General features: G+C 33.1%; 6 protein-coding genes across 19 annotated transcripts; 4 read left to right on the top strand and 2 right to left on the bottom strand.

Moving 5' to 3' along the window:
• Positions 1 to 28: 28 nt before the first annotated feature.
• Positions 29 to 3,880, bottom strand: LOC128882876 (calcium-dependent protein kinase 1-like). 2 transcript variants are annotated; one of them, XM_054134683.1, is made up of 14 exons: positions 3,778 to 3,880; positions 3,330 to 3,717; positions 3,086 to 3,253; positions 2,944 to 3,011; positions 2,799 to 2,890; positions 2,081 to 2,624; positions 1,872 to 1,966; positions 1,733 to 1,794; positions 1,303 to 1,554; positions 1,124 to 1,240; positions 926 to 1,034; positions 761 to 879; positions 631 to 702; positions 29 to 341 (listed from the first exon to the last, which is right to left on the bottom strand). In XM_054134683.1, exons 3-14 carry the CDS (start codon positions 3,131 to 3,133, stop codon positions 297 to 299), a joined length of 1,623 nt encoding a protein of 540 aa, XP_053990658.1. In that variant the 5' UTR covers positions 3,134 to 3,253; positions 3,330 to 3,717; positions 3,778 to 3,880; the 3' UTR covers positions 29 to 296. The 2 variants fall into 2 exon arrangements, with proteins under 2 accessions (XP_053990658.1, XP_053990659.1); XM_054134684.1 differs by having other exon boundaries at positions 3,330 to 3,377; positions 3,778 to 3,866.
• A 110-nt stretch (positions 3,881 to 3,990) lies between these two features.
• On the top strand, positions 3,991 to 9,725 carry LOC128882954 (uncharacterized). Of its 2 annotated transcripts, XM_054134824.1 has the most exons (14): positions 3,991 to 4,264; positions 4,318 to 4,394; positions 4,514 to 5,234; positions 5,350 to 5,912; positions 6,037 to 6,419; positions 6,474 to 6,547; positions 6,604 to 6,662; positions 6,861 to 6,885; positions 6,955 to 7,140; positions 7,200 to 7,438; positions 7,500 to 8,051; positions 8,112 to 9,305; positions 9,363 to 9,531; positions 9,588 to 9,725. In XM_054134824.1, exons 1-14 carry the CDS (start codon positions 4,213 to 4,215, stop codon positions 9,656 to 9,658), a joined length of 4,365 nt encoding a protein of 1,454 aa, XP_053990799.1. In that variant the 5' UTR covers positions 3,991 to 4,212; the 3' UTR covers positions 9,659 to 9,725. The 2 variants fall into 2 exon arrangements, with proteins under 2 accessions (XP_053990799.1, XP_053990798.1); XM_054134823.1 differs by having other exon boundaries at positions 6,861 to 7,140.
• Positions 9,726 to 9,759: 34 nt separating this feature from the next.
• Positions 9,760 to 12,081, bottom strand: LOC128882958 (splicing factor 3B subunit 4-like). Of its 3 annotated transcripts, none has more exons than XM_054134836.1 (8): positions 11,986 to 12,081; positions 11,564 to 11,922; positions 11,384 to 11,511; positions 10,853 to 10,951; positions 10,644 to 10,800; positions 10,373 to 10,594; positions 10,050 to 10,261; positions 9,760 to 9,995 (listed from the first exon to the last, which is right to left on the bottom strand). In XM_054134836.1, exons 2-8 carry the CDS (start codon positions 11,742 to 11,744, stop codon positions 9,924 to 9,926), a joined length of 1,071 nt encoding a protein of 356 aa, XP_053990811.1. In that variant the 5' UTR covers positions 11,745 to 11,922; positions 11,986 to 12,081; the 3' UTR covers positions 9,760 to 9,923. The 3 variants fall into 3 exon arrangements, with proteins under 3 accessions (XP_053990811.1, XP_053990810.1, XP_053990812.1); XM_054134835.1 differs by having other exon boundaries at positions 11,564 to 11,926; positions 11,986 to 12,068; XM_054134837.1 differs by having other exon boundaries at positions 11,564 to 11,674; positions 11,747 to 12,023.
• A 99-nt stretch (positions 12,082 to 12,180) lies between these two features.
• LOC128882955 (uncharacterized) lies at positions 12,181 to 15,433 on the top strand. Of its 4 annotated transcripts, none has more exons than XR_008458642.1 (7): positions 12,181 to 12,530; positions 12,601 to 13,997; positions 14,048 to 14,247; positions 14,394 to 14,580; positions 14,655 to 14,855; positions 14,940 to 15,038; positions 15,113 to 15,433. XR_008458642.1 is itself a non-coding variant. In XM_054134826.1 (7 exons), exons 1-7 carry the CDS (start codon positions 12,329 to 12,331, stop codon positions 15,110 to 15,112), a joined length of 2,325 nt encoding a protein of 774 aa, XP_053990801.1. In that variant the 5' UTR covers positions 12,181 to 12,328; the 3' UTR covers positions 15,113 to 15,431. The 4 variants fall into 4 exon arrangements, 2 of the variants coding, with proteins under 2 accessions (XP_053990801.1, XP_053990800.1); XR_008458643.1 differs by having other exon boundaries at positions 15,094 to 15,433; XM_054134826.1 differs by having other exon boundaries at positions 14,920 to 15,038; positions 15,094 to 15,431.
• Positions 15,434 to 15,850: 417 nt separating this feature from the next.
• On the top strand, positions 15,851 to 19,084 carry LOC128882957 (DDB1- and CUL4-associated factor 13-like). Of its 4 annotated transcripts, XM_054134832.1 has the most exons (12): positions 15,858 to 16,259; positions 16,321 to 16,549; positions 16,614 to 16,789; positions 16,842 to 16,911; positions 16,968 to 17,132; positions 17,188 to 17,368; positions 17,414 to 17,539; positions 17,586 to 17,691; positions 17,745 to 18,012; positions 18,123 to 18,833; positions 18,887 to 18,938; positions 18,986 to 19,084. In XM_054134832.1, the coding sequence occupies exons 1-9, from the start codon at positions 16,143 to 16,145 to the stop codon at positions 17,997 to 17,999; spliced, it is 1,425 nt and encodes a 474-aa protein (XP_053990807.1). In that variant the 5' UTR covers positions 15,858 to 16,142; the 3' UTR covers positions 18,000 to 18,012; positions 18,123 to 18,833; positions 18,887 to 18,938; positions 18,986 to 19,084. The 4 variants fall into 4 exon arrangements, with proteins under 4 accessions (XP_053990809.1, XP_053990808.1, XP_053990806.1 ...); XM_054134834.1 differs by having other exon boundaries at positions 15,851 to 16,259; positions 16,842 to 16,866; positions 16,977 to 17,132; positions 17,188 to 17,539; XM_054134833.1 differs by having other exon boundaries at positions 15,851 to 16,259; positions 16,842 to 16,866; positions 17,188 to 17,539.
• A 1,831-nt stretch (positions 19,085 to 20,915) lies between these two features.
• On the top strand, positions 20,916 to 23,855 carry LOC128882956 (uncharacterized). 4 transcript variants are annotated; one of them, XM_054134828.1, is made up of 13 exons: positions 20,916 to 21,009; positions 21,075 to 21,149; positions 21,285 to 21,448; positions 21,500 to 21,649; positions 21,714 to 22,003; positions 22,067 to 22,191; positions 22,266 to 22,344; positions 22,409 to 22,550; positions 22,602 to 22,734; positions 22,800 to 22,875; positions 22,942 to 23,081; positions 23,132 to 23,216; positions 23,306 to 23,855. In XM_054134828.1, the coding sequence occupies exons 3-13, from the start codon at positions 21,301 to 21,303 to the stop codon at positions 23,351 to 23,353; spliced, it is 1,416 nt and encodes a 471-aa protein (XP_053990803.1). In that variant the 5' UTR covers positions 20,916 to 21,009; positions 21,075 to 21,149; positions 21,285 to 21,300; the 3' UTR covers positions 23,354 to 23,855. The 4 variants fall into 4 exon arrangements, 3 of the variants coding, with proteins under 3 accessions (XP_053990803.1, XP_053990802.1, XP_053990804.1); XM_054134827.1 differs by having other exon boundaries at positions 21,075 to 21,448; XR_008458644.1 differs by lacking the exons at positions 20,916 to 21,009; positions 21,075 to 21,149 and having other exon boundaries at positions 21,189 to 21,448; positions 23,306 to 23,429; positions 23,488 to 23,855.

Below are 23,855 nucleotides of genomic sequence, written 5' to 3'. Positions count from 1 at the left end.
AAAGAGTGTTGAAATAGTTCCAAATAAAATTTTGTTCACTCATTTTTACGTTTTAAAAAAAAAAAAAAAAATTTAATGTATTTTGCAAAAAAGTAACGAATTCGGTAGGGGTTCTATTGTTTGATTACTGAAAGAAGGAAAAAATTATTATAACAAGCTTTTAAAGGATTGGTTCCTTTGCTTTTCAAAAAAAAAGTGAAAAATGTCTTCATAGGTGTTATGTTCTTTTTTGTTCTGTTAAACATATATAACCTAACACGACGTTGTGAAATCCACTGAGTTCTCGGAAAGAATTTCTAACACAATTTGTGCATCATTTTAGTAAATTCATCAAAGTCGACCTACACATGAAATTACAATTTTTTTCAGACACTGTCAGAATAAAAATGATATAACATTTGACTATCATTATCAACTGTAGGAAAACATAAAAGGGTGATACTAGCTGATTGAATAAAAATGTTCAAGAAAAAAGACATTTTAAGAGGAGTCGCTTTAACAATTGTGACATATAAAGATTATTGCATTTTTTTCAAAGCATGAACAAAAATAAAGCTTGGTTAAAAAATAACACGATTTTTGTTTCTTAGCTTGACTAGTTTTTTTTTCTTCAGTACAGTAAATTCTTACCAAACCGTCAGAGTTACAGTCAACATCTTGAATGATTTCTTTCCCATACTCATCAGTTACGTTTGTAAGAATCTAAAAAGATAGTCTTTTTTCTTTGACTACCGCGTATATAAGACAATTGTAAAGAAACCTGCTTAAGCTCCAAGAGTGTGATAGTCCCAGAGTTGTCTGTATCAAAAACTTGAAACGCCTTAAGCAATTTCTCATTTGATAAGAGTGTCGTTTTATCAACAGCTGCTGCTATGAATTCTAATACACATGAATAATAAACGGTATTCTGGTGAGCTTGAAATACCAGAATAGTCAATAATGCCATTTTTGTCGAGATCAATAGCTAGTAATATTTGGTCAATTTGATCAAAAATACATTGTTCCGTTAAAAAAGGTTGTGATAAATCTTTCGTCTAATGATGAAAAAAAAAAGGAATTATTTTCATGTATTCAAAGAGAAACGTAAGCATTTTCAAAAAAAATGTTAAAAAAATTTCACTACCTTAACCAAATTAGAGTATCCTTTTAAAAGTTCTTTTTTATCAAGTTGACCATCGCCATTCACATCCAAAAAATAAAATATTTGGGAAATAATTTTGACATCTTTAACGCTTAGTAACTGAACAAAGACAATCAATCACAATAGGATACTTGTAAATTTTAAAAGATATTGTTACTAACTTGAGATGTTATATAAAGACAAGCAAGCTGTGCTAATTGTTTGGATGAATGAAATTTTCGCAGGTTGCCCAACGCTGAAGCTAGTGAAGATGTTTGAACTAATGTCGGTTGTTGTTTCAAGGTTTGTATCCAAGGATGGTTTACACATTCTTGTGCCGATATTCTTTTCGCTGGATCAAGTGTTAACATTTTGTTTATGAGGTTTTTAGCACTGGAACTAATAAAATTCCAATCAGCAGATGGAAATGAAACCTGGGAAGAAAAAAGAAGGAATCATTTGTTTGAGTCAAAGAAAAAAACAAGTAAATTAGTCTTTGGTATCCCACAACATTAATATGTTTTATAATATCTCAATATATTAGTTTTTATTGTTACTATTTTGAACACTTTGAATTTCTATTTAAATAGTAAAAAAAAAATGTAATTTAACCTTTCCTTTTTTAACATTTTTTAGAACAGCTTCGTTCGTTGCACCACGGAATGGAGGATATCCTTATGTAGAGCACAACATTTTCAGCAAAAGGGAGATGTAGTATACTCATATTTATAACAATAAAAAGAAAACATACCACATAGAAGTATATACAGAATGACTCCTAATGACCATATATCACATTTTTCGTCATATTTCTTCTTTAGCACTTCGGGTGCAACATAATGAGCTCTATAAATAGTCATTACACAATCGTAAAAAGACTTTGAAATAAGTCCTTTGATCGTAAAGCGAAGAGCATCGCGTAACGAGAAACTAACAATTAGTTTTTCTAACTAAACATACGTTCCTAAGCGTTCATTCATTTTTTTCATTGGATCATAAAAAGCTGCTAAACCAAAATCAACAATTTTGATGTTAGCTTCGGCACTTTTATTTTCAAAAATTAAATTTTCTGGTTTTAAATCTCGATGAAGAATATGATATTTATGTAAATAAGATACACCAGAAAAAATACATCTCATTAGCCGAGCTGCATCGAATTCACTGAATTTTTGACGGCAGACAATTTCATCAAAAAGTTCTCCACCAGTATAAAGTTCGGTAAGAATATATAATGTTGATTCTTCCATAAAAACATCATATAATCGGATAATATTAGGATGATCTAAATATTTCCCAACCATAAATTCGTTGAAAACTCGTTCTTGTGCTTCCTCCTTTAAATGTAAAACATTAATTTTTTTAACAGCCGCTTCTCGAAGAGTTTCTTTTTCTTGGCAATGAAGAACCACACCATAAGCTCCACTTCCTAATTCTTTAATAATCGAATACTTTTCGCTAAACACGGCTTGTTTTGGCTTAATAAACAATCCAGCATAAATTGGCACTACAAAACATTTTTATGATACTTTTGTAGAAACAACATAAAAACAAGCTTTTGTCACGATGAGCTGTAAAGTGCTGTTCGTTTTTCTTAAAGTGGCTTATTAAGGAAACAGTCGGACAAAAAAAAAAAGGAATAAGTACTACTAGAAAGATTTTTTAAACAATCATAACAGACCATTTATTGCGTTGGGAAATATTTTTAAATTATTAGTCAAAAAAGTATTTTCAGAAAACGAACGTTGATATTTTGTTGCGTTGCTATTTTTTCTAAAAAACAACACTGTTTCTTTGTACATTTTATTTTTCATTTCTAAACGTACTTAATAATCGAAGTAGAATTTTTTTTTTTTTCACCAAAAAACACATTGCGAATTGTTAAACCTTCTGTCTACATTAATAGTAAATGATTATATAAAACACGAAATCTTAAAAAATCAATTTAATTCTATACAATAATGCTACATGTAAACGTGAATCATTTAGTGGACTTGAGCTTTGTCCGCAACCCATCAAGATAGCAATACGTAAGTGTTAGGAGACATGTGTCAGGATATAGAAATTACGAAAAAAAAAACAAAAATGATGATGACATAAATACACCACACATTTCATGATAACGCTTGAACATATCTGAAAAATAAAGTATGTTTCGGTTGACATACACGGTATTCATGTAGACCTATGAACAATATGTATTTTCGTTTACCTAATTTGTTGAATTTCAGTTAAGATATACCAGAGTGAAAATTTATTTCTAAAACGAAAAAATTATAAATGGATTTTTACTGGGCAAATGGAAATGTAAGAAGAATTTAGACTTTATTCTGATTTATAAAAAAGAGAGTAGAGAATTAAAAGAAAGAATTTAAAATTTTCCCAAATGTATAGGCAACGATGAAATTGAACAATGGAAGGTTTAATTTTTAATGAACACTCTAATTTTTCGTAGTTCGTAGCGTATTCAAAATAATATTGTTAAGATTTTTATTAAATAAAGTAAATTTGTTTGGTTTTAAAAGCTGTGTTGTCATATCTTGTGAGCCTCAAACATTTTTTGAAAGATTAAAATTTGAAAAAAGAAGGTTTTCATTTACCTGAAAAAAAGAATTGTTATTAATATTATAAAAAGGAACAAGTTATATAGAAGTACTCACCTTTTTCAACAATCTTCTTTTTAAACGGGTTTAAAATAGAAAATTCAATTATTCTAAATCAAAATTATTCGGAATATTGTTTAATTTTGTTTGTACAATTTCTAAACAGAAACATATCAGTAAATTAATAGCTAATATTTTTTAAGACATACGAGGGAGTGCCTTTTCAAAGTGAACAACAGACTTTTAATCATTTCGGATTTTGAATAAATGTGTATTAAATGGAGAATTGTTTTTTTCTAACAATTAATTATTTTAAATTTCAAACACAAATATTTTATGGTGTTCAAATACGTAGTAATGATTCAAATAAATCAATAAAGAAAAAACACTATTGTTCTATGGGCACAACAATAAACTTTAGGATTTAAAATTGGAATGTTATTTAAATATAATATAAAAAAACTTTAGTAGTGATTCTTTTTTTAGTTTGTCATGGACAATCTCGGGCAGTACTTTAAAGATGGAATCAAAAAGGTTTCAGAAGGTATAAAAACGTTTGTTTATATTATTGTTTTATGAGTTGTTAATAAAATGTAGCGGCCATGGACGCTGTCGTAACATCTATAGTTGCAAATCAAGAGCAACATATACATCATCTTCAAGATATACAACAGGTGAGCATAAACAAAAATTTTATAAGATAAATTAAGAACAAATAGGATTTTAAACGAAAAAAAAAAGATTATAATTTAAACGCAAGACACGAAAAATAATGTATGCTTTCTTTGTCTAGTGGGGAATCATAAAACTTATTCAACGATGGACAACAAGTAAATACTTACATCAACGGCCTAGTGTTATTCCATTTCAAGGGTTCTCATTAATAAATTTAGTATATAAAAAACAATTAAACGATTCCCCACCTGACCATATTGACAAAAATGGGGATGCTTCTGCAAAGCGTTCATTGTATGATCAAATCTTTTCTACTTTGTTCGCGAAACAATTAACGTTACAAGCACCGCTTTTTTCACGTTCAATAGGAATAATAACCCTGAACGTAAAGGATTGCTATTTTTTACTATTGCACAATCCTTTAAATGCTCGTTTAAATGTAATGAAAACATTTCAGTGGAGAATTCTAGCGACATATGGTGATCAACAAAAAGAAACCATTTCAGCACGCATGGTCCAGAAGTCGCACCAGGAAATTATTTCTTCATTAATGGTACCTTCTAATTCAGAATCACTAAATTTTGCATTACACGAACAAACTTATAATACAATATGTTGGAATCATGTTATCGAGTTTCATAATATTAAAGATTTATGGAGTGATATCTGTTTGAGTCTTATGTGGCGACAAACAGTAGAAAACGATAAGGAGGACTCAAGAAACAATTCTTTTACTTCAGAAGAAGGTTTTTCTAGTGACGCGTGTGATCCAAATTTTAAATCTAGCAAAAAAATCAAGGAAGCTTCTGGCGCAACGTACTCTTCTGAGAACTCCCAAAGTAATAGAGTTAAAAATGTTAAAATATTACAAACAAAAGTAGTTTGTAATGCAGGCTTTTTTTAGTTGAGTTGTTTTAAGAAAACTATATACCAGTGATTTTTGTTTCATTGTAGCTACGAGTCAATTAAAAAAGGACACTTTAACGAAGGATTCGTTGACATTGTTAGAAGACACTAATCCGTCAAAAAAAAGAAAGGCGGGGACAGAATGGACTTTATACGGTCGCGTTATTATTCCTTTATCGTCTTTATTGTGTGACGACCATTCATTTTCTTCTGCTAACACAAACGTTGACATTAACGAACATCAGGAGTGTATGAATCAGAGTAAATTGAAAAAGGATGATAATAATGTTAGTCCATATAACGAAGATCTTTTTAAAGTAGAATTAAAGGATCGTCACACGGTCTCTTCACATAGTAATGGACTGTGCGGGTGGTGTTGTTCAAGCAATTTGCTTTTAAATCTTTATCCGCATACTAAAAAAGAATTGAAGTATTATAGGCCAATGCCCGGTTATACAGCTTTAGGAATGCAAAATCCTCAATTCACCCTTGGAATTTTAAGTTTAAACATTCAATTTCAATCGAACATGTCTAAGAGAAAAGCTTTACTTTTAAGTATGCTTAATGCTCCGAATTCACGATGGATTAATTCGTATTCTTTTGAACCTCAGGTAGACTTTTTTTTTTAAAAACAAAATTGTACTGAGAGCACTCAAGTCTAAAAGGCTGTCTTTAAGTGACAATCGTGTATTTGTTTATTTGTGTGAACGTTTTCAATACGAATTTTTTTTCTAGTACTTGGAAGCTTATGGACAGCGCGCTAAGCATTGCATAAGGTCGTTTCCTCGATGGGTTTCCAAATTTTTACATTTATTTTCTATTGGGGAGAAGCCAAAGCGAAATTTTTTTGATACATGTTTGGTTGCGTTTTTTTGGATTCAGATTCTGGGAGGCGTACTCTGTCTACCATTTTGTTTTATACCGCTTTGTTTTCTTGGCATTTTGCTGTGTGTTTCACTCTCGTATCGATTCGGAAATCATTCCACAGTACCTTGCTCTTTTTCGTTAATTTATAAGGATAATTGTTTACATAAATGTGATAACTTTCGAAAGTGTCCTAGTACAATACAAAATATGCGCCATTGTTGCCATGAAAATAATTGTGATAGTCTACTAGAGTAATTGAACGAGACTCCTTACTCAAAACTGTTACTTTTCATTTGTTTCTGCAGTCGTAAGAAACGTTCTGACAATTTGGAGAAAAAAGACAGGCTTAAAACTTATGAAACTAAAAAAGAAATGTTAGGTAAAGAATTCTGATAAATTTATGTACTTCTGTTTTGACATTCCTGCATAAAACAGACGGTATAGTTTTGTGTAAGAGTCATGACGATTTTTTAAACGCCGAGGAAATTATATTGGTAAGTTGCATTCATAAGCATAGAACTGAACATCTTCACCGCTTTCTACGATATTTTTTCTTTATTGCAACGCCTCTTTTGAGTTTCTAGTGCGCCAATTCATCACGACTGTGTAGTGTTAGAATTGTATTCAACTAGTCTAGTCAAAAGTAACGTTGTTTGTTTTTCTTGATTTGCTTACTTTATGTAATGTGGTAGAACAAATGCAATGAAAGTCATAATGGTAGGTTGCATGCTGGTGAAAAAGTTCTAGCGTCGCTTAACAATGCTGATTTTGAACCGGACATTAAAGGTTTAACGGAGAGAGATCATACACAAAGTCACTTTGAAGAACACTTCCATAGCCATAACGCAGGAATGTCTGAAAATAGTACAATTAATGATTCTTGTATTAAACCTAATGGTGAACGGATAGATGTGGATTTGGCGGATAGAACGCATTCAATCAAAGGGAACAATTCCTTCCAATTTCATCAAGGTATTCTTCTTAAGATAGACCTTCTAATTATTGAATGGCAATGATATATTGCGTTTTAGAAAATGCGACATCAGCTAAGAGTTCTACTGAAGAGTCTTGTGAACAAGTACACAAAAAGTATGATAGCCGTTTTCCTAAAAACATCTCTGTAATGGAATCGCCAATTGGTACTTTTGTGTCGAGTGTCTGTGACTCGACAAGCTATTGTCCCCGGTATCCTATTTTTTCGGATGACGTCGAAAATCAGAATGTTCATCATCTTTTGGATGAAGGCTTAGATCTTTTGGATGCTGTACAGGTGACATTATCAGACAAGTGTTACGACTTTTTTTTATTTTATCCTGTTTTTCTGTTTAAAGCGGGTGGCTGGCGTCGGCAGTTCTATTATAGAGAAATTAAAGTTTGCCTTTAATTGGGAAGATCCCTTAATCACACAAGTTTCTTTGGTTGTTGCAGCCTTGGTTACCTTACAAATAACATTAGTGATTTACCTTTTCATGAAACTTCCGCGTTGCATAACACGTCTCCCGCTTCTTTCACCATTATTCTTTTTCATTATTTTAACAGATCCTTTTATTCAACAAAAATTATGGTTGGAAACGTTTGGAATGGATATTGTCATGATTTATTCAGCCTTTCTTTCTCGAAGCGCATTACAACTTGATAAGAAAAAAACTCGACAAAACGTATCACCAAGCCAATCTCAAATGAAGAAAAAATTACAAGCAAATAAAAAAGATGATAGATGTCAAGACAACCATTTAAAAGATTCAAATAGTCTACTTAATGCTTCCGAAAATGAATTTAAAGTCGACTGTAAAATAAGTGATTTAAATACCAATGGGACGGGTTTAAAAACATGGTTGGGTCTACGTAATCGTTGGAGAAACGTAATGAATTCAAGCCAAAAGGTATAGTTGTTGTCTAATGATGAATGAAACATGGTTTAATAGTCCTTTATGCTATTTTAGATAAATTTAAAAGCTTATTCGAAAGAAAAGTGTATCAATCAACCGAATTTGATTGATGTTGAGCATTGCGAAGAAAAAGTATGTCAGAAGAACTATACAAGTGAAACGCGTCAATGGCATGAAACAGATATATGCCCTGTGGACAATGTGTCTGTCTTGTCCGTTTCAGCTAATGTGGTGACGCTTCTTCAAGAAAACCACGGTGGTGGCCATCATACATTAAAACAGTTTTTTAGTTTAAAAATCATTTGGTCGTTTTTAAATCTAGTTTTGTTTCAAGGCCCATTTAGACTAGTAAAAAAATTGTGGGTGATAGCTACAATTCCTTTGCGTTCTATACTCTTTTTCTTATTTTTACTTGGATTGCATACAACGGATGTAATTTTTCGATTTTTGTTCTTTTGGTGGTTGCGACTTCCCGATCGTCGAGAAATTGAACATCGACAAATAGCCGCATCTCAACGAGTATCTTTTTTTAAAAATTCCATGCCTCTTTTATCCTTAAAACCTAGTTGTACCTTCAAATGTATTGAAGCAAAATCAATGTTAGCTACGGATAACGAGGACATTAATGGTGATCGTGCAATATGCAACAAGTCGGGGTGTGATCCACCTGGTTTTTCAAACGTTCATGAAAATAAAAATTTCGTTTTCAAAGAAACAAACCTATGCAGTCCTAAGACAGTTTCCAGTCTGATTAAGACCAATTTAATAAAGATGGTGGCCCCAAATTTGACCACAACCAAAAGTTTTGTAGAGAAAAATCTACCTGAAGAAGATACGGTTATGGTGGATAATGTTATCTATGACGCAACACATGAGAAGTCGATCATCAACAAAGAATTTGTTTCATTTAACTCGACTTTGGAAATGTTAGAGGATGAGAATCATGAATTAATCGAAAATTTAAATGAAACAACACATAAAAGTATTTCGCAGTTTTTAAACAAAGAATCACCAAATTTGTTATCCTACCGTGACGATGATCGTTTGAGCAGTACGCTCAGTATTATTAAAAAAGCTTTACCTTTTTGCAAAGGCATCCAAACATCTTCAAAAAATGTACCTCTTATCCATCCAACAGATCAAGCATCCAACGATTTGCATGCACAACATCCTAAATTGGATACTCACAGCATAACATCGTCGTCTTCAAATAATTCATTAAAACTATGTAGTTTTTCTCCTATACAAGTCAGATAAATAGTCGATCACTGCTTATGACATTTTTTTTTTTTAACTTCATTTCAGGTCACACATATCGATAATAAAATAAATGATTATGTCACAGAGAGTGATAGTAGTGTAGGTATAAAGGCATTGTTATCAGAGTCTTTTTGGTCAACACCACAGCACGTGGAAGGGGAACATTTGCACGTTGCAGAAGAAAAAGAAACCTCAACAAATTTTAAACCAGCAGGTCAGTACTAGAGTGATTTTTTTTTTTCGTTAAGAAAAATACGTTACCGAATGCAGGAGTTCTCTCTAAGATTTTGTCAAACTATAATAAAAACCCAACATTAGCTTTATTGAAAAACTATTTTTAAAAGTTGAAAATGATATGCAGACGGTAACAAGGCAAATCATATGGAAAATGCACGTAAAAAAAAAAACATTAATAAATATGGTAATAAAAAAAGTGTGCGTAATTTTATTTCACATTAAAATGAAAGCAACATTTTTACTTTAAAACAATAAGGTTGTAAGTAGATTATTTTTTTTTTTAAAAAAATTGATTTAAAAAAAAAAAAAACAACGTTTTAACATTTTCTTTTTACACCTTTCAAACCTTTAACGCGACGCTCATACGAATTAAATATGTGGAGATGGAGGAACGGTGGGGTTCATATAAACTGGAGGATACATAGGACGTGGATGTCGAAACTACATATAAAAAAAGCAGGTGTTCGCTGAAAAACAAAAGACAAAGAATTTTACAGGAGGAGGTAATGGCATTCCGGCAGGCAAGTCAGGCGAATTCATAACAGGGGGAAGCTGACTGGGTGGATACATCATTTGACAAGAAGGTGTTGAAGGATTCATTAAAAGCGCATTGTTTAAATCTAAAGATGCTGGCTGATGTAAGTTCATTTGTTGAAGCATTGAGTATTGGTTAGGCGGCATTTCATATGCGCGTCTTGCCATCATCCCTGGAAGACACACATTAAAGAAATCAGATGCACTAGGTCATTTGTGGACGGAACACTTTTTTATTTGTCGTTGCAAACAGATTTCGAAACTTAACGCCTCATATAGTCTACCTGACATGACATTAGGTTGCATGGGTATCACGTTAGTGTCAAAACTTGGTGGTAGTGCCATATTGGTGCTGCGTTGATATCCCGTCACAGCTTGAGGCGCCATCATAGAATTCATCATGCTTGACATAACAGTTGCCATAACCTGTTGTTGTTGTTGATCTTTTACAAGTGTTTGCCGACTTCCCGCAATTAAACGCTCAGCAGCACTACCGTGCCGTTCACCTAACGAAAAATACTAGACAGGTTTGACTGCGTTAATATCTCTTATTACCCTTTGTGTCTTTCTTGTAAGCGTACGATACATGTATTGGTCGGTCGCATAAAAATTGACCGTTCATTGCTGCTAGTGCCGCGTCAGATGACTCGAATGCGTCAAAAGCAACGAAACCGAAGCCTCGATGTTCGCCTGTCTCGGTATCCCGCATAACCTGAGAACCGAAATCAAGATTAAAAAAGGCTAAAACTAAATGTAAGATTGACCTTTGTTGATAAAACATTTCCGAAAGCAGACATTGTATCATATAAAAGTGGCTCATCCACATCAGGGTCTAAATTTCCGACGAACAAATTCGCTCCAACCTAAGAAGGATCATGTCATAAAAACAGGTTTGTACTAGAAGAAAATATTGTACAGTATTATGCTTAATGCTTTATGTACGCTTAAGTTTTTTTTTCTTGTTAAAGATGACTTTTTCACAAAAAGCCAGTCTTCAAAAAGAAAACCAAAGGGAGAGAAATTAAGAAATAAAACGTTTATAGTAATTTTAGTCAAGAAATTCAATCAGTTGGCTATTAAAAAACAAGTAAGAATTGTTTGTACGTTTCAGTTAGTCATAAGAATGGATGCAATGAGTGAGTTAACAAGTAAAACAGTATTAGAATAACACTAAACGGTATAAAAATCAGTGAAAAGAAAAGAGAATTTCTAGAGATAAAAGAAGGGTGGGGGTAACAGAAAAAGTCAACGTCGTGTGAAAAGAAAGTATTGATTTGATTTGAGTGATATCCTACTTCTAAAGTTCGTTTATCCTGTGCAGCTTTATTACATCGTAAAGGCTTTGAGTACACTTTAACCATATTAAAAATTTTAAGAGCATAATCTGCATCGGATTCTAATTGAAACTCGACAAAGCCATAATCTGAAATAAGGAAAGAGTATCAAATTCGTTAAAAGGAAATTTTCAACTGTACTTGAATGCATTCCAGTGATTTTATCACGAGGAATGTGAACATTTTTAACAGGGCCACCTTGGGTGAAAATTTCCCATAATAACTCTTCATCTGTACGGGAATCTAAATTTCCTACATAAACAGTAGCTTCTTGATTCCTCTCATAAATTTGATTGATATCTCCTCTTAGACTCGATGTCATACTTGCTTTGCTATAATCCGAATTTGCACGAATACTTTTCACTATGGGTTCAACGTTCAAAAATACCAGTTATTGTCAGTTTGCGTAAGCTTTATACACTTCAGTTGTTGATGAAAAATTTAACAAACACGTACATGATGATTTCAAACACAATCAAAGTGAAACGCTTGAGTCTACTCTAACTTGACAAGTAATGCATTTACATTATTTTAAAACAGTAGAAAAACATGTCTTTTCTTACTTGACCTTTAATTTTTTTTTTAATTTTGAAAGAAAAAGATATGTTAGTATGAATGAAATCACACTTTTTGTAAAAAAACAAAGACAGATTGTTCACCTTTTACAGATTAATAAATTGTTAAATTTCAAAAGGCTACAATTTTAGCAATTTTTTTTTCTTCCTGAAACAGAAAAATTAGGCACAAGTTAACATTGAAGGTTTTAGAAGACACAAATTGACTAAAATATTTACGTTACAATTATGTTAAAGTTAATATTGTATTTTGTTTTCTTATGACTTTTCGTTATTTCTCAGTTACTTATTTTTTTTTGGAACTCATATATGATTCTTTCTATTACGACTTATGACTTTGTATGGGCAACGAAAAAGAAAAGCTTCAAAATTTTCGGATAGTTCGAAACAAACTCTAGTAATACCAAATAATGATAGGCCTACTAACGGTCCTCTTACAAGATCTCAAGCTAGGGTTGCCAAAGTTAAAGAAGAAACTTATTTTCCTAAACAAGTTGTAACCAAAGTATGTCAGTCTACTATGACTAAGAAAGGTAAATACAAGGTGATAAAACCTTCTAGTCCTTTTGGTGTGTGAATACTTATGTTTTCTCATTGTTTTAGAACCTTTTCTTTTGCATTTACAATCAACGCAACCCATTTTTAACAGTGGTCGCAGATTGTCTAATTATTCAGATTTTGTATACGGACAAAAAAATAGTTTTTGTGAGTTGAATTCTTGTGAACAAACTTTTGGGGGTTCTGAAAAAACGGAGCCAACAATAACAGATCTAGAGAGTATAAAGAAAGATGAGGCGGTGAGAAAGGATGCGCAAGTTGGTTCAAAAGTATACAACAAAAAAAAACAAAAAAAACTTAATGCATTGTCTGAGAAAACAAAAGATGCGTTATGTTCAATGCCAACGTGGAGTGTGGGGAAAGACGTTAGACAGTCTTCCATTCTAAATGAAAAAAATTCAGTAGTAACACGCCGTTTTAGTCCGATGTTAGGTGATATGAGACGGAGTTTACGACTCGCGTATCAAAATCCTGCCTTTTTACGATTAAATGAGATGGTGAAAATGACACAAGGTTCAAAAGGTGAAGAGGAAAACAGCTTTCCAGATAGCACGTTGGAATTTCTTGATCTTTTGACCAATTGTTTTACCAAACAAGAAAGTTTTTTTGTGTTATTACTGGGTGCACCGAATTGTGAAAAAAGTACAATGGTATGCTCGGCTATAGAAAAAGTTATGAATGACTCGTTTCAAAAGATAACGAAAAAAAGAAAGGGTGTTGTTGGTTGGTCACTTTTCCCTATTATTATCCCAGCATTTTGTAACGATGATGCTTCGTGCTTATCGCTAATGGTGCAATCTCTTTTTGAGTATATAGTTATTTTTTCAAAGCGACTTCAAATTGATTTAGACGATTTTTTTAATTCTATTGCATCTTCAGTTGGCTCTTATGTTTTCAAAAAAAAAAAAAAAAACAAACAGGAAAGAAATACAAAAATAAAAAAAGAATCGAATAACACGGGAAAGATCAAGACAAAAATCGATAATTTAGACTTCCTTTCCTTAAGATGTCGACTGAAATCTTTACCTTATCAAACGGAATTAGAGGTGTTATCCCAACTTTTGAAATATTCTAAAAAACACCAATTAGTCCCCATCATTTCCATTGACCATTTCGAATGCCTAGTATTAACAACGCATCGTAACCGTCAAACACTTTTATACAACTTATTCAACTTTGTTCATTCTAAAGAAATTTTATGCGGTATTTTGGGGTGTTCCTCAGTAATTCATATTTCAACTTATTTTGAAAAACGCATTCAATCGCGTTATTCATTAGCAAGAATTCATTTTAAAACGTCTTCAACTGTAAACATGATATCCAATTATCTCTTATCGCTAACCAAATGTGCTACACTTGAACCTAACTCTTCTAGATCGAAGAGTGTTTCAGACTCAATTTATGAAAAGATGACATCCAGTTTACAAGAAAGTTCAGTGAAGGTAATTGTTCAAAACAGTAGAGTTGAATGATATTTGTGTTTTATTTTTAGGATATTATTGATTTTTATACTGCATTGGATCATCGAGCTTTTGAATATATTATCTTAACGCTCGTTCAACAAATTTTGTTTTGGCTTCCGTCCCTTCATTCATATCAGCATCAGATTCTTCAATGTGAAAACTCCACACCCCTAGATAAAACTGACCTGACTTGCGCTAAACAAAGCCTTCAAATGAATAATCAAGAAAAGTAAGAGAGCTGATTCATATTAGTAATCAAGACATAAAACTGTATTGAAATGCGACACCATTCCATTAACATTCTTTACCCATAAAATGTTTTGACTTATTGTATTAAAAATAACAAAAGTTACAATTTAATTTTTTTTTAAATAGAGAATCAGCGTTAACCTATACTCCGACCAGACAAAAAAATAAAGATAATTTGACTTTAAACGTTCTTTCCCAAAACTCGGCTTTGACCCCTTCAAGGCAAAAACCTCAATGTGGATTTAACAATTTCGGAACCGGTTCCATGACGTCTTCAAAATTAAACTTTAAAGTGTTACCTCTGGATTGGAACGTTAGTTTAATGTTCTTGACAAATTTGAAAAAAGCGTCTATTGATTGCTTTATATAAATGATTGTTTTTGTTAGACGGAATACCATGACACTATCTTGTTTCAACTTTCTTTTAGTGAATGCCAAATTTTAGCGGTGATGGCTTACATGCACAAAAAAGCACTCCTCGGGAAAACATTGAGTCACATTATGACCGAAATAAATAGGATTGAGAAAATGTCTTTGGTGTCAGGAAGATGGGTTCATGATACGTCCACTAAGACATCGGTACAGCAGGTAATAAAAACCTTCTATTTTTCAGTAACAAATAGCGCACACACACTTTTTGAAAAAAAAAAAGCAATTTCGCTTGGCATTTAGTCGTCTGTTATCATTCAATCTTCTTGAACCTTGTTCTTCGGAACTTTATGGGGGGACTGCTTATTTACTTCAGCCTGTTTCTTATCCCTGTTATGAAAGGTATTCATATAGAGAATAACTTTGAAATTTTTTTTTTTTTGTATTTTAATTAAAGATATGACCATTTTGTATAGATTTTTAGTTCTCTACTCGAAATTATATTTGCCGACGCATATTGAGCGTTATATCCAATCTGCTTGAATATCCTTCTTTAATCAAATGTTTGTATTCTATCAAAAAAATAAAGTAATGTTCAAGACTTCCCATTAATCGTCGTACACATCTAACACCCGATAAGGCTCGTTTACAATTGTTTTAGATGCGATTTGAGAGTTTTCTTCAATTTTTGTTTACTAGTTAGTATTCTTTTAATGAATATTTTTTCTTGTAGACTCTCTATGATTCATTAAGTGAAACCTGTATTATTTCTATTGTATAAAGAACGTCATTTCCTACGAATGACTTGTTGATTAAAAACTAAAAGAACCTGAGAGGTTCACATATGGTAACGATTGTTCCGTTCCTTGGGTCAGTGTTGGGTTAGAGAAACAAACCAGTAAAGTAATTTTTCATATAAAATTAACAAGTATTGAAGAGTGTTAACAGTTTCAAAAAAAAAAAGGTGAACCAATAGGCGCTTTATGAAGAGTCTATTGCATCGTGAGGACGAATACACAGCATGTTCTTAATATACATTTTTCAATCTAGGAAAGTGCCATTTGAGAATAATTTCTTACTTAAATACCTTTGATTTTATTAATGGTCTTTAAACAAGTTTTGAAACACAAACGCAGTGGGCTACTTGTTAAATAAGCTGATTACTGTTGGATTGATTTTATTTTGAAAAGAAAAAAAAAATTTCTTTCCTTCACCAGACTATCAGAAAATATGTTTGCTTTAAAAAATGAAAATTTTTATATCATAAAATTTTTTAAAAATACCTTTTTCTTAATATGAAATTACAAAACATTCATCAAAACTAAGGAAGGTATCAATGGTTGTAATACTGAAATAATTTGATGTGTTACTTTGAAATCGGAAGCATTGAAGCAACAGATCTAAATAACTGGTGTACAGTTTAGTCACCAGTTAGTGTAGGTGGCATTAAAAAGACATTGTGGGATAAATTGTGTCTGTAAGTTTTCTAAAAAAGCGACACACTTGATGAAGGTGAAAATTCTTCATCGCGATGTCGAAGAATACGATCAGTCATTTCGAGAAAAAGGTGCTTTAAGACCAACCTACCGTAATCCGGATCCACGGTTGCATCCATTAGAAAATGTACTCTTTCTTAAACAGTGATGTGCTCATCAGAAAGAGTAACTTTATCTTTTGTTTACAGGCGCATGAAATACAACGGGCCATTGTTGCTGCGAAAATGGAAAAAATGTTTTCTAAACCGTTAGTTGCCGTTCTTGACGGACACCGTGACGCCGTGCGTTGCATTGCACGCTGCCACAATCGGCTTTCGGACATTTTTACAGGAAGTTGTGATGGAGAAATACGTCATTGGAGTCTATCACAAAAACGCTGTTTACGATCCATTAAAGCTCACGAAGGATTTGTGCAAGGTATGCTTTTTTAACAAGACAATAACCGTCAGAAGAATCATCGCCTTACTTTCTTCTGTATTAGATATATCAGTTTCTCATGACAATATGCATTTGCTGTCATGCGGTGATGATGGTGTCGTTCGTGCTTGGCAGTTTAATGCATTAACGCCCGTTCCATCTCAAGAAGATATAGAGGACACAGGCCACCTGGTGCAGCTTGATCAGGATGATACGCAGGTTTTCGGAAATTCGATTCTGGTATGTTATGACAACTCAGCCTGTTTCTTGATTTAACTTTACGTTTTCACAGGCTGTGAAAACTTGGACGGCAACAGGTCCTTTAACATCTGTAGATCATCATTGGAAAAAACCACTTTTTTGTAATTTCATGTTTTCTTTGAACCATCAAATTCTATGAACTTTTTTTAACAAACAGTAACGACAGGTGAAACTCTCGAACTTTGGGACACGAGCCGATCTTCCCCTATAAGTTCTTATGAATGGGGAAACGATTGTGATGGTCTTTACCATGGATGTTTTAATAAGGCAGATACCAATCTTTTGGCATCATCTGGAAGAGATAACAGTGTTTGTATTTTTGGTAAGTGCGGAGAAACACTTTTTTTTGTCTGGTGCTCAACTCATACAATTTTCAGATATTCGTAGTCAACAACCTGTCTCACGTTTTATTCTTAAAATGCGAACAAATCATTTATGTTGGAATCCTATGCAGCCGCTATTGTTTACATGTGCTAATGAAGATAGTAATCTTTATACTTTTGATATTCGACGCTTAGATGCTGCGCGAGTTGTTCATAAGGATTTCACGAATGCAGTGTACGCGTTTACTGGCATCAATCTCAATTCAAACGTTTTTCACAGATTAGATGTTGATTATTCCCCAACAGGCCGCGAATTTGTTGCGGCATCTGCAGACAGAACCCTTCGAATTTTCCCTTCTGATAAGGGACGGAGTCGTGAAATTTATCATGGAAAACGCATGCAATTGTACTCCAAAAAAAACACAACGAGAATGCACATTGTTTCTTGTCAGAGTCTTGAGTTGCTCTTATTCAGCGGACGCAAGATTCGTGATTTCAGGTTCAGCCGATTTTTGCGTCCGGGTATGGAAAAACAAAGCATGGGACTCGTTAGGACCAGTACGTTCTATTGTCAACAATGTGCTCATTTTTTTATACGATTTTTTTAAAAGAAATCCCAACGTGAGAAACGTACCCTTGCGTACCGGGAAGCATTAAAGGAACGTTATAAACACATTCCACAAGTTCGTCGCATACTTAATCATAGGCATATACCTAAGCTAGTTAAATTAACAAGTGAAAAGAAAGCCGCTATTCATTCGTCTCGTCAAAGAGCGGAAATGAATCGTCAATTAAATTCTAAATTGGATAGTACGAGTGATAAAGACGAAAAGAAGCGAGCCATTTTAAAGGTGGAGGATTCATAATAAAATATTTCAAGTGAGTATCAATTACTACAGTTGGTGTACTCCTTGAAAGAACGGATGAACTTTCATGCTACTTGAAAGGTTTTCTTTTATTTTTTTAAATGGAAGCGTTTTTTTTTTTAGGAAAGGATTATATGGTTCGACCTTTTCCTATTTCATGCAAAACTACTGACATTGAAACGATGCGCATTGGTTGCAGAACTTTAAATGTTTTGGGCTGAACGGCTTGAGTATACACAAAAAGTCTCTTCGTGAATGTTATCCAACGTTTTGTGCACCGCATTTTTATATATGTCAGCGATGTAAAGCATGAAAAATAAAATTATCTAGTAATAGAAGCATTTCTTGCTTTGTTTTAAATTGTGTTTTTTTTTAATAAAAAAATGTCTTATGTTCCACTTTATATTATTTAAACAAGTCATTGATGAAAGAAAACGTGCATGAAAAAGAAAAAATGGTTAAAAGAAAAATGTCTTGAACCTTGTTGGATAACTGAAAATGCAGAAAATGTGTAAATTTATATAAATCAATGCGAAAGGCGGGACTCAAAATAATTTCATGGTTTTCTTTTTAAAATATTCCAATTCGATTCCAAGTCGTTTTCTGAAATCGTTAACGCAAGTTGGATTCATTAGGCCTTTACTCACGCGTCCATTGTATAATTATACAGACATTCGACGTGCATTTTCTGTAGCACAAAACGCTGAAAAGTGCTCAAAGCACTTGCCAAAGACTTTTTTGGACTCTATAGAAGGAACTCAGTCGCGCGACGCGTATATATTGGCATTCACTTGTAAAAAATGTAATACTCGCTCTATTAAAAGATTTTCAAAGGTATAAACAAGTTTTTTTGTCCTTTGCCACAAAGCCGTTCATTATATAATCAGATAGCGTATCATAAGGGTGTGGTTCTTGTCCGTTGTCCAACATGTGAAAACCGTAAGCTAGTCATTTAATCGCTACACTCCTCTAATGTGTTGTATCAGTTCATCTGATTGCAGATAATTTGCGCTGGTTTCAAGATACAAACATCACTTTGGATGGCCAGGGCTTACAATCAAACCAGCCTTCACCTAACGAAAATCGTATGTTCTTTGTCGTTCCTTATACTTATTTGTTCAACCTTCCCAAACATACTTTTCTCTTTTCATTTCACGTGTAGAAAACAAAACGTCTCAAGACGCGTGAATTCAAAACTTTTATCAATTCCTTTCTATTGATTGGCCTTATTCAAATCAATAGAGACATGCTTCATCGACTAACAAGTGTCTGAAACGTGCGCCCTCCTTTATGTCCTGAAATCGAGTGCGTCTTAAATTGACGCGTTCACGAGAAAAATATACCATTTGCGTTGCGTTAAACACTTTACAAATAGAAAACCACTCGACTATCTGCTTTGCGAAGCTTTTTTCTTCTAGTAATACTACTCTCAGTCGAGCATGAACGTTAGAACGTTGTTTCTACTACCGTCTGAAACCCTGCTTTAGTTTTTTCCCGCTCATTTGCATACCGATTAGCGCATATTGACTGAAACCAGTAAGCTAAAGCCACACCTTCGCACCTGATGTCTCCCCCGTTTGGCGTACGCTTCCTGTTTTTTTGTTAAAAAGAGGATTATAGATCACCAAAATAAAAGAGTCTTTATTTTGACCTTTAGAGTGAAAGTAGACATTTTTTTTCAACAAATCTAGAAACGGTTTTAAAATTAGTGTCATGTTTCTTTAGGACATTATCATGTTTTCTAAAATTTTCTATTCGACATTGATGTTTTAAAAATTGATTTTTTCGAATGGGGGTCGAAAAAACAAACAAATATTCAACAAATGTTTAGAACATTTGCTAACTAGCTTTTACTGTTAAAGATAATTGGTTTTGAAAAAAAATTATTTTCTTTCGAGTTAAAAAGATGACAGATGTCACATTATTAATAATTTAGGCCATTTGTTAAAATCACCAGTATTAACACAGGAAGCCTAGTGGAAAGTTGTGGGGCTTTCTAAATATCCCAAAATACCACACTGGTGCTACACATAAGTCTTTTCGCTCTTGATTTTACTTAAGAAACGAAGACTTTTTAAATGAAAAACATTTTTAATTCTTTTTTAAAAACATAACAAATGGATTTTTTATGTCTCATGTAAAAAGAAAACAACATTACCCTACAAAACCTACCAGACTGCAAATGGTTCACAATACCTTTTTTTTAGTGAGTATTTCCAAGAATGGCTCTCAAGTTTAAGAAAAGAAAGACACAAGAATACCCAGCTTTGATTGTCTAGTTCCAATTGGAGAGGGAACAAATGGGTTTGGTGAACGGTACAACGCAGTTTTGTCTCAAGTCAAATGGAGTTAGTTTTGGAAAAACATGGTCCAAAAAGAGCCCGTTATGATATATTTTTCCTTTAACGTGTTCACGATAAAGGAATTCCGCCTTAAGCTAAAGTCAAACACACTTCCTGGGCATGTTTCTTTTCTATTCAAAGACCATCAAACCAGCCTACAATAAAATTTTTAGCAAATCGCAGTTGCTTCATTTTGAATTATTTCTCCAAAGTACAATACAAAAACGATAAAGAGGATTGAAATTTGAGTGAGAGTGCTGATGCTTTTTTCATCATTATAAATGATTAACAATTGTTCAAAATAGAGTAGGATTCAAAATGAAAGAAACGACTCCTGTGATTACTTATTGGTTTAGCCATAAAGAAAAAAAATCTGTTTGTTGTGTTATTGAATCCCGAGATGTATATAAGACTTCAGATACACGACAACACAATGAAGGAGACGATACGGGTTAGGTATCAGGAAGACAAGATTTTTGGGTGAAAAATATTGAGTGCATGCGAAGTGGGTCTTATCCTTATCGCGAAAGCAACTGTTACAATTGTTAAGTTATTTTGGCAAGCAATTTTAGTGACAACAAGCATTGACAATAGTTCGCGTTTGGTTGATGACCAGTGTGTGGGAAGCGTTAGTTACCATGGTGAAAATGTGTTAGGTTTTAAGTTTGGTTAGTAACAAAAAATAAAGCGTGGACAATATGTAGTAGAAAGGTTACGAGGTCATTGTCATCAGAAGCTTCACGAGTGGAACAAAAAAACCTGAGATAGAGACCATATGTGACTACAGAAGTGATGACAGCAAGTTAAGGTATTGGCAGCAATGACCCAAACAAGTAGAAACACTTTCAGTAGTTTTCATGTCCGAAACTCATCACCTTACAAACATTCGTGCTGAATCAGAAGAATGGAATATTTTGGAACATTATTTTATGGCTTGTTCCAGAACGTTTCGGGCACAAATGCGCCAAGCTTTCTCACTCACGTCACCAAAGATTCGACAAACATTTTCTTATCATTCCAGTCCAATGCCAACTCCAAGTATTTTTGTATGGGTCAATACTGAAGAATTGGATAACGAGAATCAATTAGAAAAGGTGTTAAAAAGGGGTAAGACTTTCTTTTTGTCAAACTACACTCTAATTTCACGTATATTGTAAGGGCTGTCAATTCAAGCACCTTATGGAATGGCGTTTGTCCATGGAAACATTTCCCTTCCAAATCTTCCTCTAGTTGCTGATCCTTCCACTAACTTACAAAACAATGTCAAAGTTTCTCAACGGCAGTTAAAATATTTATTTTGTGAACTCTGTAATTGTCATAGATCCTCAATTTGCATTTAACTAAATTTCAACTTATCTGTATGCTTGTTCAGTAATAGGCAAACCACTACAAGTCGACAATGTATCTCTTGCTACATTTGATAAATTATTACCCGAGTTCGATTCTTTTTACATTAAATCTCCTAGCTCTTCACCGTTACACCATGACACTTTTTCAAACTTCCTTGCAAACGAGAATACTGACACTTACTCTCATCATGTGAAATCCCAGTTTACATATACTCTATCCTATGAGAATACTTCCAAAGTCAAAGTGTGTCCTCTTGGAGTCCTTCCTGCTTTCAGTTTTCAAAATCATTACGTTTTATTTCATTCTTCACAAGTAGGACCTTTTGTTAAAAGTCCATCAGTGCGTGAAACCGTCAAATCTTAATTCTCTTTAAAGGTTATTGTTCGCAATATTGTATACATTAATGTGGATCCTCTATTACCTGAAAATTTTGCTTTACCATTATGCGAGAATTGTCAAAGTGTACAAGCTGCTGTTTGGTGTAAAGCTGATCACGCTTGGTAACATCTATTTGACACTCTTCGTTCTTTCCAATCATATTGGTCTGTGTATTCCTTATGAATGGTGCGATTAGCTTTTGTAATAAATGCGACCAAGAGTTACATCTCCATTCCAAACTCGCTTCACGACATACACGCCTACCTTTATCTAAGGTATTCGTTTAGTTCTTAGAAAATCATGTGTTCATTAATACTTAAGGATCCTTCTTGTCAATAGAGACCAAGATCACAAGGATATTGCTTTATTCATCCAACTCAAACATACATTTATTATTGTTTGGTTTGTGAAAAAAGCTTATGCAGTCTCTGTTTACCGCATTGCCCTCATTTCAATCAAGAGGAGCAAGTTCCACTACCAGGTAGAGAAACGTTTGTGTGACGAAAAAATGAAATGAATTTGATTCATTAAGAGTCTAATCCTATTGTACCCTTAAACGACACGACTTTCTTTTCAATCGATTTTTTCTCTCAACCCAAAAATAAAAGCTCAACTATTTTAAATGAAGCCAAAGGGGAACTAGCCCATTTGAAAAATATGTATACGTACGTAACTAAAGTGACTTACTACGGCGGTCTGTTATTATTATAATACCCTTTATTGGAAATAGGAACGTTGAGAACAACCTGAAAGGACTAGAACATGAGATGCATACTATAATTTCAAACGCGTTTCAACAACTGGATGTAAACAATTCAGAACGTGACAGAAAGTCTTTGTAATACCCTAACTAATGTTTATCCTCATTGTAGAATCTCATTGGATATAGAACTATTTCCATATTGAATCGAAAAAACTCCTTACATATAGCACAAAATTTAAGTTACATGAATGATCAATTTATCTCCTACCTTAATTCGGTTTTACCACCCCCGGATTTTTTGTTTTCTTGGTATGAAAATTTTTGCTTTCAAAGAAAAAAGTACTTTACTTTTCTACAAGGCTTCACTATAAAAAACTAGAGCCAGAATTCTACAAACCTCTTACACTACTTGATGAAGAAATAATTCGTGATACTATTACATGGGTAAGATATTTCTTAGTGTTGTCTTCACATATGACCATGTCGCAACTTGGAAACGAAACGAAAGACTATTTTGAAATATTATGTTTCAGGAAAACTTCTACCTGGATGGTCGAGTTGAATTTCGTGTTGATTCATGAATGTCACGTTTTTTTCTAGGTCTTTTAACCACCAATCCAAACTCTAGCTTTTATCTTTTTAATAGAAAGATCAACTGTAACACGTTTTTTGATATATTCTTATATTACTATTTTTATTTCTTTAAAAATTCAAGGTTATTTCTGCCTCGTGTTTCTTAGTGTATACATCGAAATACAAACACAATTTGTATTTGTTTAGTGTATTTAAAAAGGCAAAGTCAGTACACTTTTTTGAAATGTTACTGAGGACTGGTGAAAAAAGGGACCAATTGTAGAGGAAGACAGGCGTAATGTGGAAAAAAAATTGCGGCCTATGATGCACTAGACAAGCAATTCTTTTTCATTTATACTAATTTTTTATTTAGAACAAGTATAATGTTGTTAACATCACATTTAAGGTGCACTTCATTTTTGTTAAGCGCGACCATCCTTTAACTTGAAACCAAAATCTTAAAGATACATTTCTTATTCTACTATTAATGTCGATTTTGTAGACAATCAA

This window comes from Hylaeus volcanicus, unplaced genomic scaffold, assembly GCF_026283585.1.
Source record: "Hylaeus volcanicus isolate JK05 unplaced genomic scaffold, UHH_iyHylVolc1.0_haploid 12197, whole genome shotgun sequence".
Lineage (NCBI taxonomy): Eukaryota > Metazoa > Arthropoda > Insecta > Hymenoptera > Colletidae > Hylaeus > Hylaeus volcanicus.
This window is presented reverse-complemented; position numbering and strand designations above follow the sequence as displayed.